The sequence below is a fragment of the Rhinoderma darwinii genome, chromosome 13 (assembly GCF_050947455.1).
Source record: "Rhinoderma darwinii isolate aRhiDar2 chromosome 13, aRhiDar2.hap1, whole genome shotgun sequence".
Taxonomy (NCBI): domain Eukaryota; kingdom Metazoa; phylum Chordata; class Amphibia; order Anura; family Rhinodermatidae; genus Rhinoderma; species Rhinoderma darwinii.
The window spans coordinates 40,312,860-40,328,256 of record NC_134699.1 but is presented as its reverse complement, the minus strand read 5'-3'; the positions used below and the strand labels follow the sequence as shown (position 1 = coordinate 40,328,256).

Genomic DNA, 15,397 nt, shown 5'->3' with positions numbered 1-15,397 from the left:
AAAACAAAGAAATGTCATGAAAACCCAGAAGTAGGACGAGTATTTAATATAGCGGTGCATTTGTTAACACAGCCTTTGTGAATACATTTTATGCCATCTTTAAGTCTGTGATCTGATCTGTTCTGCTTGAGGACTCTGCTCCTACTGGCTGAACCTGGCTGCTTGCCTCTATTCTCTTGTTCATATCGCGATATCACTAGCGTCAGAATAGCTTGTCTTCACTCACAGAAAGACAAACTGTTTACACACAGCTCACAGGGTCGGAGGGAAACATAAGTAACATATATATGGCCAACAAGTCCTTACCTTACCAGTAATCACAAAGACATATGTGGAGATCCAAACTGGTGAGAATAAGGGGGACCAAACAGTATTGGTTCTCTGTACAAAGAAATGTTGGAAGACCATACGGGTGACTTGGAAGACCATACAGGTGACTTGGCTAGTCATGCTGGCCATTTGCTTATATAGTCTCCTGGGTGTAAACCGGTTAGGAAAATGAAATCCACGTAATAGGAATAGTTAAGCAGGGCACCAAGCCCCATCAAACATGGCCCACAGTGAAGGCATTTGGCCTCATAGTAGGCATGCCACTAGCAGCCTGATTTTCTTAGTTCAACAATCGGGTAACAATTGGGCTTCATTAGGGGGAGCTCAATGCTTTTGATGCTGGAAACCCTCAGTATAAACACACAGATTTTCCATAAGCATTTATTCCAATACTTCCTACCATACTAGTACTGTATTAACTCTTTACAAATATTTATATTTTATGGTTAAATGATTTGATCTACAATCTAGCATAATTTGCACATTCACCTAGATACCAACGAATATAAGAAAAACAAATAAAATAGATTTAAATCTTTGTAAAAAGAAGAATAAGTCTCGGAGGAAAACCAGTTTTAGAAACAGAGTGATAAAGAATCATTGTGCTGACTAAATGTGCCATAATGGAGCTTGGAGCCAACGCTGCCCTTATAGGAGATGGATTTTCTGTGCCACATGCAGGGTCTCAGTGACTAGTAAGTAATTAACATAATACTGGAATCCACACACATTATCAACACCTTCTATATACCCAAAAGCAACGGACATGGAGGGAGGTGGATGGCGCATGATTGATGATGGTCATACAGACGGGGAAGAAGCAGAGACAGGAGAAGAAAAGAATGAGGAATAAATGTTGAGACAGACATAATGAGACAACCCTCATGCTCTTCATCGCAAACATGACTCATATCAGAAGTCAAGAGCCGGTCGCGGAAATTGTGTTTTATCTGTCACCAATGTCCACCAGTTATGACCCCCGTGTTAGGGCATTATCTTCAAGACACCTTATAATGAGTCCCCCCATGAGTGATACAAAACCCCCTACAGGAACTTGACTCTGATAGCCCTCCTATCAGTGCTCGGCAAATGAGCCATCACAAGTTCATTAGGTTGCAGCGTCTCCTTAATAGCCTGCTAATTAATATTTAGCCGTCTAATTAGCTTGCAGCGCCCAGATGTGAGTATTTTATAGAGACAGCCTGGACTTACCATTCCAAATTAACCCCAACTGTGCTAAATTCTACTATGCCCCCCACAAAGGATAGATAGATAGATAGATAGATAGATAGATAGATAGATAGATAGATAGATAGGATCTAGCATTTCATATTATCCTTGCTCTATTGTATAAATCGAAATTCCCTTACTAGATTTTTGCAATGTTTGTTTCACTTCATTATTTTTAAATGGAAAAAATAATAGGGAACGGAATATATAAACTAATTTTTTAATTTGTTTTACTGATTGTTACTTTACACTCTTTAAATACAATTTCTCATTCTATTTACGCTCATATGGTGCACCATTAATAAATCCACCGACTGTAAATTGAAAAAAAGTAATACTAAATGCCATTATGAACAAGCCTTTGGGGAATTTCCAATGAATAGGAGTGAGCTGACTACTTGGGCAATCAGAAAGCTCCTAATCACCCATAGCCACAGGGGCACGCAGCACGATGGTCAGATCCAGCCCTAGTAAGAGTTAAAATTTAAGGACAGGCCAGAGCCTAAGTTTAATACAGATTACTCTCCACCCCACTGCCCACCTTAACCAGACTTTTTAGTCTGTCAGCTGCTTGACCACTGTAAATGACATGTCACTATCATAGAGCATTGGGTATGGGGGTACTGTGGTGGGTACTGTTGAAGGTCATTTAATTTTTATGGTATACTGTAATGGGTACTGTGGCTGGCAATTTTATGGGGACCATATGGTTGACAGTGTGCCCTGGAACTGTACTATGACTGTCTGTGTTATGGGAACACTGGTAGGTGGTGTCACTGGCACTGTTATGGGGACAAGGTGGTGGGCACTGTAGCAGGCACTGTTTTATGGGGACACTGTTCAGTTTAAGAAGTCTTTGACTTTTACTGCTCGGGGGCCTAGAGTTGTCGTAGTCCGCCCATGCTGACCAAGCTAAACTTTAATAACTTGGAGCATTTTTTATTTTAACATATGCAGTAATAGTTAATAAGTGGGATAGGAGGAGGGTACAGTTTCTTCACTGCACTTGTCCCACTACTGTTGGCATATGGGATGTATGGTTTCAGAAAACAGATAGTAAGAAGGTAAATTATATACTGGGCAGACCAAAGTGGATATGAAACCATTACTGCAGAAAGCCTATAAACCTAGTAAAGAAGCTACAGAAATATGAGGTGATGACACAGTCCTGGGAGTCAATCATATTCTATGGGCTGCACATAAAACATAGCATTACAGAAAATAATCTTCGAATACAGGTTACTGTGCTAGGAAATGTATCAACCAGGGGTGGGAACGTGTGGAAAAGGGTCCTGTAGGTAAAAATTACCCCTTGGGTTTATTTTGCTATTTTACTTTAAAATGTCTGTAAAGGTCAACTTATCCTTTAAGTGACATTTTCAAGTTTTCATTAAGAGTTGGCTTGTCTAGAAGCCGCCTTGTTCTTACAGCAGAATTGATTTTTATTTTTATTGAAGACAGACTAGTGACAAGGCTTGGCACACAAGGTACTCCGGATGTGGGCTCAATTTACACAACAGTGTGTCCGTCGTCTTCCATCCATTTGCATTCCTTCAAGGATCACTTTACAAAATTAACTCCAACTAAGAATATAAATGGTCAGGAATGTTAAAGATTATATTTTGTCAACTTAAATGGAAACTGCCATCAGCACCGACAGACATCAAAGCTTAAAATTTTTAATCAAACCTTAGGATAGCATTGGGGGGCAATCTGGAGAATTAGGGGGCTGAGGCACTTCAGTTTGAGTTGGTAGGAAGAAACTGCAGACAGAGCCGCCCCTACAGACGAGTCACAGTGCCCTCGTAAACAATGGAAGAAGAGTGCTGCGGCCTCTTCATTCTGCTGATCGGAGGGAGATGGTTCCCCAATGATCAATATTGAAAGGGCTTCTCCATGACTATAACATTGATTGCCGATCAGCCATGTGGCTCCTGGATGTCGGACCCCCACAAACAAATATTGATGGTCTAGGCTATAATGTTACAGTCCCAGAAAGCCTTTTTAAAAGTCTACCTCAACATACAGAAATAAAAAGAACATATTGTGCAGAACTTATTGTTACTTTGCTGTTTGTAATATCCTTGATAACCCATTACGCAGTGTATCCTAGATACTGCGGCACGCACTGGACCCTATTCCTGCTGTGCACTGTTCATAAAGTACAGAAATGAGAATAAGCCCCGGGCTCTGTCTCCTAGGCTTCTGTAGTAAGTAAGGAACCTTGCTGTGATGCTCCCATTATAAAAATAGGAACTTGTGGCAGAGGCTCCGTACTGCAAATCTTCTAGTAACAATATGTTTTTATTTGTAACTTGAGGTAAACTTTAACTAGTGGATGCAGTTAAACCCAACTAAATAGCCCGCTGAAGTGCTAGTGAGCCAAATAGTAAGGCCCGTCCTCAACTCCTTTATGGCAACAGAAGAAAGTAGTCACGCTGGACCCAATGAGTGTGTAACCAGGAGGAATCAGGACTATCAGAAAGCAAATCGTGGAGAAAAATATGCATTTGTGTTCATTGTTCTGATTATATAAGCACAAGGTCACCATGAAGACTGAGTATGGAGTGATGATTTTCATTATTTCTATTACTGCGAGAATAGAATTAGTATAAACTATAAGAAAAAGACTATCGGTAAATGCCACCTTGGTACCTTCATTGATATTTTTCCCAGAAGTCATAGAACTAATTAGGTCCTCTCAATGAGACCCAAAATAAGACTTACCAAGACCCTCTGTGATACTATCGAATAACTACCAATAACATTAGATTCGAAAATTATTACACCAGTCGTTGCCCCTCTATCGATTACAGCCTGACAGTTAATAATATTCCTTCGTGTAGACATGTCACATTAAATACTTGACCCTTTGTTTGGGATTTTTCTATCTGTTAGAACGTTTTATCTCGTAACATCCAAAGAAATTGGTATATTTATAAAGATTTAGATAATCATTGGTGCTATAAGACTCACATTTGTGATATTTTTGTATGTATGAATTTCATTTGTTGCAATGGTACACTGGAAACCCAGGGAGAGAAGAGGTTAAGCATGTAAGGCACAACTGAGGCATGGCATATTGGTGCCCATCAGTGCGTGTATATGCCCTTCCTTAGCTCACATTACATGCTGACGATCCCATAGATTACACTGTAATGTGAGCTGCAGGTATAGGTTGTGGGACACGCTCGGAAGGTTTTAATGTCAGAGAGGAGAGATTTACGATGGTGGATGACTTCTCCCCTGTGATGGTCGGACCAATGCCTGCTTTATAGAGCATAGGCAAGAAACCAACACTTGGAAACTCTAAAGCGAAGGAGAATTCCAGCATAGTCACAACAGCTGGTTCACAGTGTGTTTCTTTCTGCACATCATTAAAATGTATTATTAATTATTATCACTATTATTGAATACTGGTTATGCCATCAAAAATAAATGATGGGGGTACTTAAGAAAGTACTCTCTTAATACATACCTTATAATGGTGGTCCTCATTTTGTTAGGACTGTCCCATCTTCAGGAACTCGAATGTACACATGCTTATCTTAAACTAGGCAGGACTTGGTCTAGAAATGTGTTATGACTTGGTGTGACTTATCGATATTATAGAAAGCTAATGTTATGTATCATAATTCTTTCCCATTGCTTATATAGCACCAACACATTCCGCAGAACTGTATAGATATTGTCACATCCACAGGAGTCCTTGTCCCCATTGGGGTAGACCATCTAATCTTCCTATTCCACATACACACACTTTGGGACAACTTCCTAGAAAGACAATTATCAGATCATATTTTAGAGAGTGTGGGGGGACACCAAACCCCATGCAGATGTTGCCCTTGGTTGGATTTGAATCCAAGACCCCAGTGCTACAAGACAACAGTCCTAAACATTGAGCCATTCTGAAAAACTGTGAAAATTGAAAAAGGGACCCTACTGTATACTCTGATAGAATAGTCAACCAGAGGCTGGAATCAGGACTGGATCAACTCTTGAATATGCACCTGCCCCCTCTTTCCTAGGCCCTATGTTCTCCAGATTTGAGACAGTTGCACCAGGTCTTAGTTCTAGTTAGAAGACTATTTCATTTTACTGCAGGATAAGGCTGGATTCACACGAGCATGTTACGTAAAGGACGGAACATATTTCGGCCGCAAGTCCCAGACCGAACACACTGCAGGGAGCCGGGCTCCTAGTATCATAGTTATGTACGATGCTAGGAGTCCCTGCCTCTCCGTGGAACTACTGTCCCGTACTGAAAACATGATTACAGTACGGGACAGTAGTTCCACGGAGAGACAGGGACTCCTAGCGTCGTAAATAACTATGATACTAGGAGCCCGGCTCCCTGCACTGAGTTCGGTCCAGGACTTGCGGCCGAAATACGTTCCGTCCTTTACGGACCGAACGTGCCCGTGTGAATCCAGCCTTATAATGCGCGGTCTCTGTCAATGTATAGGAAACTTTACATATGAATATTAATATCTCCTGAATGCCAGATCATTTGTGTTCTAGGATTAGTGACTCCTTAATCCAAACAATAAGGTTTATAAAATGAATGAAGCCGCATGACATAGGATTGTATAAGAGGAATTTCTATCTAGGTAAATTTTGTATGTTACTGAATTTGTTTTATGAGTCGTGACGCTTAACAGGAGGCTAGCGGAGCACTTTATTGGCATTGTTAATGAGGTGGTACTTTGATGGCATTGTTAAGGGCACATTCTAATGGATCTAAGGGGGTGAACTCTGATAGCACTGTTAAAGGGGCACACTGATAACATTATAAAAAAATAAAGTTCAAAGGTAACTATAACAAGGGTGCTGAAATCTCCAGAACTTCCCATATTATTGCAGCAGATCTACACATCACCAATGTTGCCTACCTATGATATTCACCAATACATATGATATTAAACAGTGTCTAGATATGTCTTGTTGTATTTGTATACCAAGATATGGGAGAAATCATCAATATCTGTAGCGTAACTGTAACTTCCAATACGATATGCCAGGTAATAGCATGATGACATAGTGTGGCTGAAAATATATATATACTTACTTGATAGTTCTAATCAGGTTATGATACCTGCCATGTACTATGTTCGAGTACACGTGTTCTGAGAATTTAAAAATTCTTATTTTGTTTCCTCCTCAGATACATCTGTCACCTGCTCCATTATATCACATTACATCCTCTATAGACAACAAGCCTTTGTGTTAAACTTACACGCTCTGCTCAGGTAGTCTGTATATGAAATTTTCATGAGCATTTTTATCCAGAGAAGTCAGAGGATGCACAGCTTGTATATTGTGCAAATAATTCCCCCCCACCTATATCCTCTCCTTTCCCCCACCTGCCTGTCCATTGTCTGTACACAGTTGCAAATTCTGGGTAATAAAATATTAATAGGGGATTTTCAGTACACAGAGTGTCTACTTCTCCCGGCAGAGCCAGATCCTTCTTACAATAAACGCAAACCCCACAGAGGGTCTGATTAACATGCTGGCGGCATTACAGGAACCCATACAGGCATCTGATTATGAGTGCAGATCAGATGTAGATAGGAGAAAACCGCACTGCCTTCCTTTAACCCACTCGCCTCCAAAAGTGCTACACCCTGAATAGAATCGGAGCCTGTCCTGATAATCTACATTGAGGAGCTTACTTATATTACATTATATAGAAACCCAGCACTATCTCATCCTAATTGATAATCTTCAATCAGGAGATCACTGCACATTATATAGGAACCCAGCACTGTCTGATCCTGTCCTGATAATCTGCAGTCAGGAGATCACTGGACATTATATAGAAACCCAGCTCTGTCTGATCCTGTCCTAATAATCTATAGTCAGGAGATCACTGGACATTATATAGAAACCCAGCACTGCCTGATCCTGTCCTGATAATCTGCAGTCAGGAGATCACTGGACATTATATAGAAACCAGCACTGTCTGATCCTGTCCTGATAATCTGCAGTCAGGAGATCACTGGACATTATATAGAAACCCAGCTCTGTCTGATCCTGTCCTGATAATCTGCAGTCAGGAGATCACTGGACATTATATAGAAACCCAGCAATGTCTGATCCTGTCCTGATAATCTATAGTCAGGAGATCACTGGACATTATATAGAAACCCAGCACTGTCTGATCCTGTCCTGATAATCTGCAGTCAGGAGATCACTGGACATTATATAGAAACCCAGCAATGTCTGATCCTGTCCTGATAATCTGCAGTCAGGAGATCACTGGACATTATATAGAAACCCAGCACTGTCTGATCCTGTCCTGATAATCTACAGTCAAGAGATTACAGGACATTATATAGAAACCCAGCACAGTCTGATTATGTCCTGATAATCTATAGTCAGGAGATTACTGGACATTATATAGAAACCCAGCACTGCCTGATCCTGTTCTGATAATCTGCAGTCAGGAGATCACTGGACATTATATAGAAACCCAGAACTGTCTGATCCTGTTCTGATAATCTGCAGTCAGGAGATCACTGGACATTATATAGAAACCCAGCACTGTCTCATCCTGTCCTGATAATCTGCAGTCAGGAGATCACTGGACATTATATAGAAACCGAGCATTGTCCGATCCTGTCCTGATAATCTGCAGTCAGGAGATCACTGGACATTATATAGAAACCCAGCACTGTTCTGATCCTATAATGATAATCTGCAGTCAGGAGATCACTGGACATTATATAGAAACCCAGCACTGTCTGATCCTGTCCTGATAATCTGCAGTCAGGAGATCACTGGACATTATATAGAAACCCAGCACTGTCTGATCCTGTCCTGATAATCTGCAGTCAGGAGATCACTGGACATTATATAGAAACCCAGCAATGTCTGATCCTGTCCTGATAATCTGCAGTCAGGAGATCACTGGACATTATATAGAAACCCAGCAATGTCTGATCCTGTCCTGATAATCTGCAGTCAGGAGATTATTAAATATTAGATAGCACTGACGTGATTATCTGCAGTCTGCTGGACATCACACAAAACCAGGCAGCATATGAACCTACGTCTTATATTCACAAATATATGACTTCTGCACAGCCAAGTGCGACAGAAATATTTCTAGCTCATTCATCACTTCCAAGTTGACACCATGCAAAAGGGCTTTTAAAGATGACACGATTAGGATTGCCATACAATAAGAGGTAATGTGATCTGATCATTTTTGGAACAATTAAACGGGCCATCAGAGCAGAAACTAGAAGTTACTGGGTCTTGTAGCTAAACCCAGGCATTGACTTTTCAAAGACACTGTATGGCTGCGTTCCAGATCACCTTTGAGTTTCTACAGGCTTTAGACACTCATTCAACTGTGTGTAAGTATATACACCGTATTCAAATAAATAACAGGTCACAAAGCCGATTTGAGTGTAGAGCAAGTGATTTAAAAGTATGTCACCAAACACACCCTTTCATTTCTAGCATTCATAAGATGCCCTAATGAAGGGAGGTTAGTGGGTGCACAAACGTTCCCCAATTGTCTAAAAGATTGGATCAGATGACAGAGACCGTTTAAGTAGACAGACTTTATAACATGGCGTAACCAAACCTGTGAATTTAAAGGGACCAATGGCAAGAGCCACATATGCTTCCATTATAATCTACATAAGGTGGAGCTGATGTTACAATAGAGGCAAATGCAAGGGTCCCCAGCGAGACCAGTATGCTACCCAAGCTAAACACTACTTTCTTATTTCTTAATTTTGTCACTGGAACAACTGAACAATTACAATGGCATTGTGCAACTAAAATATCTGTAATCTAGATCAGTCAAGATTTTTCACTACGGATCAAAGGCCATAAACTGTACTACCATTAAGGCCATGACTGTTCTAGACTCTCTCACCCCCGTAATTATGAAATCTGATTATTAGTACATCGGGACTGAATATGGAGACCAAAGGGATATTGAAAATTTGCTGGATAGGTTAGCCAGACCCTAAGACCTCTATCAAAGGATGATACTGATCACTACTGATCACAACTGATCGGCCATGAAGAATTCTTTCAGTGCGATCAACAGTCATCTCTGAACGGTCAAGCAGGAGTATAATCTACCCTAATAATGTCTGTAAGACAGATATGTCATAGATACGTAGCGTGCCATAAATTAGGAAGGCCATTTTTTCCCCCTACGCCAATAGTAACTAACACTCCACTACTCGACTTAGGGCTCTTTCACATCAGCGTTCGCTTTCCGTTGATGGGTTCCGTCTGAGCTTTCTGTCGGAGGAACCCATCATCGGAAAGGCAAACGGAAACCATAGCTTCCGTTTGCATTAACATTGATTTCAATGGTAATGCTTCCATTGCTAATGGTTTCCGTTTGTCTCTGTTCCGTAACGGTTCCGTTGTTTTGACAGAATCAATAGTGCAGTCGACTGCAGTCAAAACAACGGAATCCTTATGGAACCGAACGCTGATGTGAACAGGCCCTTATCCTCTAACAAATACATCAATACATTCCTCAAAAGATTGCCCTTTTAGAAAAACATTTTCACTTCAGAAGGACTTTTCAAGCTTAATTATCTTTTGAATACGGATTTATGGAAATAGGCAATTAGGGAATATTCCATTATAGTTGTAGTTTCTTAGCTCGCAGCATATACAACAAATTATTGCCCAATGTGACACATCATCATGATACTGTAGATCCCAGTCAGCAAAACGGGAGATTACGAAACTGGAGAATAATGTAAATGAGTGTATGTTACCAATGTATTCATTAATGCAATGTAAAAAGACCACAGGAACCAATTGTTAGACAATAGCAACGTTATTTCAGCACTTTGTGATCATTATTCATGGTCCTTAACTAATTTATTGTCTACATAGACAAAACTAGAGAGATCTGTATTTCATAGGGATGAATGGATGTGGCACTATAGCCTACATATACCAATATGAAGAGAAAACCACCATCAGGGTAGTACAGATGGTACTGCTGTCAGAGACCCCAAAAAATAAGGGGCCTAAATTTACCTGTGGCCTACCACTCACCCGTTACCCACCAGTCATTGCATGGGAGCTGTAAGATTTCACTCATAAAATAAAAGAGCCCCGCATAGACATCATGCTAGTCGACTTGATCTTAAAATCAGTGAATCAATGTGATCGAGAAGCAAAGCAACCTCTCTCAGATGCCCACCAAATGTAAGAGGGACATATGACTATTTTCCAGTATGGGAACAAGATATTTTGGTAATGGCGGTCTTGCCCATTAGTAGAAGCAGGAACATCTCATCCTAAATACCAAAAAAATAAAATAATCACCCTGCAACGTGTCCCAATTGGTAAAAGTGACTGCAGAATACAAAACCGTACATTTTTACAGGAATCATGACGGATCCATTATGAAACCATCATGATAACAGTGCAGTAACCCTTATATACTTTTCCATATACCCTATTGGTGCACATGGACGTCATAGAGGGGGGGTTTCTTGCTCGGGATGCCCTTCTATTAGCCGTAACAGAGAGCCGCTCTGTAACAACAGTTATGTCATACAACATATAGAAATGTATGGCCAGTCACAGCTTTTCCTGGTGCTTACCGACGGGCCGCTTCAATTTAAAAAAGGGCCATTGACAAATTTCCCAATTTTATAAACAATCTCATGGTTGGCTAATGACAGCGCTGCTCAGTTCTCATAATGTCATGACCAGCTCAAGCTTCAGCTGCGGCCTTGAAGAGGACAACAGATCTCCAGAGCAGAACTCTTCAGATAATGACACTTCGGGGGCTAGTAAAGCTCAATGACTCTGGCCAAATGCAAATTTTTTATTTTTTTTTACCAAGAGTTAGCTTTTCCTATGTCCTATTAGGGCATATGAATGTAATAGAGTGTGACCCCCCCTCCCCCCACTCACAATCCATCTCTATTACATAGAGCAGAGAGCAGCTGCAAAGGGCAAAACTCCTTCTGGAGGTGCGAGTGCATCTGTGGATTACATCTGATATTCTGGGGACATGTCATGCAAGAACTAGTTGTCCAAAGTGGAAAACTTAATGAAGACGGATGCCCTAATAGAGCTGTATTAAATGTTTCTCCCTTCAATTCACCAATTTCTCCTCTTGCCGCAGACTAGGCGGAAGGAATCATGTGACTTGCACAGGACCTCAAAGAAGGAAGCAGCCTCTTTGAAGCCGGTTGAGTCACATGACCCTTCTTGGCCAGTCAGCAAACCCCAAAAGGGATCAGATGTTATTTAAAGAGCTCTGTCCTAGTAAAAAGCCCCTTTAATAAGAAATCAGTCATTTATTTATTTTTGTGTAAATAATCCCTGACGTACCCAAGACATTTATTAGTTGTTTGCTACTATTAGACATCTTTTTTGCACCTTTTTTAGTGTAGGAACCTGACTGTCGCATTACACTGTGCCCATTACTTGCTGTATGTACTTTCTCTCTTACTTCTCTCACCTTAAAGAAACCATTTGCCTAATTTAGATATGAAGTGATTCTCTAGTTTGGAGACTACACTAGAATACATAAGGGAACTAAATCGTGAGCAATTCCCTAATACATTTTCATATCGGAATCGCTCCATTTATAGATGACAGAGATATTAATAAGAACCGTGCGGGGCATTCGATATTCTCTGCTATGGCACCGTCAGTACGATACAGGCGCTCTACAGCTTTATATCCATTCTGTGCATGAACCAAATATTGTAGCTATGAACTTGTAAAGGAAATGATTCCATATAGGATGCAACTTCATTTTAGAATATTCTAAAGGAGTGAATGTACAGAATCAGTAGGTTTCCATGGTTTCTACATATGTTACGTATTTGTTTTCTCTGTGACATAATTATATATAAGTAATGAAAAGATATTTCCATATTAATGTAAGGAGAAGGTTACCGTATATACAGTATAACAGAAAATCCAACTATGAGGCAGCACTCCGGTAATAGTGAAAAAGGAAAGGATCGATTTATTCACCAAACGCAACGTTTCAACCCTTCTCGATGGGTCCTTTCTCAAGTCTTCAGAAAGGATCCATTGAGTAGGGCCGGAACATTGTATTTGGTGAATAAATAGATCCTTTACTTTTTTCACTATTACCGGAGTGCTGCCTCATAGTTGGATTTTTCTGCTGTTACTCAGGGCACTGGTCGGGTGTCTGGTGAGGAGGTACACCCTATACTTTACTGGGCACCCCTGCTTTCCTATACACACACAATATATATATATTCATTCTCCTTACATAAATATGGAATGCTATGCACCCCTTTCTCTCTTATACAATTTATCTTTTGCACAATTACTTCAATTACACCCACAGAGTCACTTCATGCAAATTGCAATCGTGTGCAGTAATCCATTTGCACTTATGCAGCGAATAGCAACTCAAGAGCGTATGTGTAGAAAGATAAGAATAGATAGACGGACATGACACAAATAAACAGAAAGATAGATTTGATAGAACAATAGACAGACAGAAGGATAGATAGACAGAAGGATAGACATTAGATAGATAGATAGATAGATAGATAGATAGATAGATAGATAGATAGACAGAAGGATAGACATTAGATAGATAGATAGATAGATAGATAGATATTAGAGAGATAGATATTAGATAGATAGATAGATAGATAGATATGAGATAGATAGATAGATAGATAGATAGATAGATAGATAGATAGATATGAGATAGATAGATAGATAGATATGAGATAGATAGATAGATAGATATGAGATAGATAGATAGATATGAGATAGATAGATATGAGATAGATAGATATGAGAGATAGATAGATAGATAGATAGATAGATAGATAGATAGATAGATAGATAGATAGATAGATCATATCTGTAATTGCCTATCATTGAGATACATAATTCCAGTGGTGATCTCTTAGACCATATCATTCTTTTCACACTCAGTATATGGCTCGCTACACTTTTCCCCACACCAGCAGCATTAATCTTCCTCACCCCAAACTACAATACTACTACAACTAGGATTGTCCTCATTACATAAGTGGCATCTATCACTGCCAGTGTCAATCACCACCATTCTCCACATTAAAAGCTAATATGCTGATCTCCTTAACACTAAGCATCAGTCCCTGGAAACTGTATCACACCACTAATACCTACTACAGGCGTCTGTGCCCATTACACCAGATCCCCGTGCCCACACAAATCAGTGCACATTGAAGTAACATAGCATCTTCATTTACCACTTCCCATTTGTGTGGCAGTATCAGCAAAGCAAACATTGACCATTCACCCATGTCAATGTCAGATCATGCCACCAATCCCAATCAGAGTTAAAACGTTAGGACGAATATGCCAAACTTCTCGGTTTATAAATCAATAATCCTATTTCCTAATCTAACAAACTCTGGAGCAGGAATGTACAGAACAGACACAATGTAGTTTGTGTATAACAATGTAAAGTATATTAGTGACAATTTTTTGCTTCTAGCAGTTGGAGAATGTGGTGTAGTAAGGGATGTTTATATCTATTTTATATCTGCCCCAATATGGAACAACTAACCCCACTATTACTACAATGCCCATCATCAGATGCATTACTCATACGAGGATTACATCTCCAACACACAAAACCCCAAATAAAAAATGTGCTATTGAAATAATATATTTTCTTGACAAGCAATAGTCAATGTGATACAGCAACAGATATGGCAACAGAATTACAATTCTGACATTAACCCTATACCGTCCACCAAAAATAAGATTAGCATCAGCCATGTAACTCCCCTGTAATCTGTCATTTTAAATGGCCATGTTACAGATCACACTATTAATCCCTATTCCAACACTATACAGAACACTCCCAAACTAAAAAATTAGAAATGATTAAATTAACATTGCCCATTTATAATGAAGCCCCCACAAAACCCACCTAGAACCCTTATAAGCAGAGTCCTATAAAGAGCATAAAACCTAGGACAATCATGTAGCGTGGTATAGATGTCGCCTATAATAAATAGTCTTCATTCACATTATATACCACTCATTCACAGACAGCAGAGAGACCCCCAAAAGTCAAAGCCCCCCTCCCCCCGATGCATATCCAGCCAGACCCATCACTAATAATACCATCAGCTGTGTTGTGCTGGTCTCCGACGCTCAGATGAATGTAGACCCCCAGGCAGTGCAGGACCCCCAGGCTCAGTCCCCAGGCTCCCATGGTGCTGTCACCCGGGGGGCTCCGACCGCTCTCCCACTGCAGGATGCGATCGCTGCGGAGGGATACTCTGGTGCTGTGATGTGACGCTGGCGGAGGGATCAGATTCAGCACGGAAAAATCTGTTTTTTTAAAGAGACCGCACGACCTGATTTTCTTTCCAGCGATTATCGGTGTGAATGCGCTGTGAACAGAGCCGTTTATCCGCCCCTAAATGAAGCTTTTCGGTGGCAGAATCCTACAGAGAAAAGGACAGACGAGCTTGAACTTTGCCTCCTGAAAGTGCTGCTGATAGAGTCTCATGCATTGCCAGGCTGCTGCCCTGTTCTAGACATCTCATAGGTTTTGGTCTTCAGCACAGTGATTCGTGCTTCCAAAGCTAATTTACCACTGATGTATCAATTAACGATATATCAATAAACAATGTATTAACGATGTATCAATGAACAATGTATCAGTATCAATGAACAATGTATCAATGCATCAATTAACGATGTATCAATAAACAATGTATTAACGATGTATCAATGGACAATGTATCAGTATCAATGAACAATGTATCAATTAACGATGTATCAATAAACAATGTATTAATTAACGATGTATCAATAAACAATGTAT

The 15,397-nt window shown here is 40.1% G+C and overlaps 1 protein-coding gene across 1 annotated transcript in view; it reads right to left on the bottom strand.

Moving 5' to 3' along the window:
• The window catches only part of VSTM2L (V-set and transmembrane domain containing 2 like), a 34,804-nt gene extending 19,740 nt beyond the window's left edge, over window positions 1-15,064 (bottom strand). The window contains exon 1 of the mRNA XM_075845130.1: window positions 14,689-15,064. Coding sequence (XP_075701245.1) covers window positions 14,689-14,779 — 91 coding nt within the window. The 5' untranslated portion in view covers window positions 14,780-15,064. The remainder of the gene's footprint in view (window positions 1-14,688) is intronic.
• Between the last annotated feature and the right edge of the window lie 333 nt (window positions 15,065-15,397).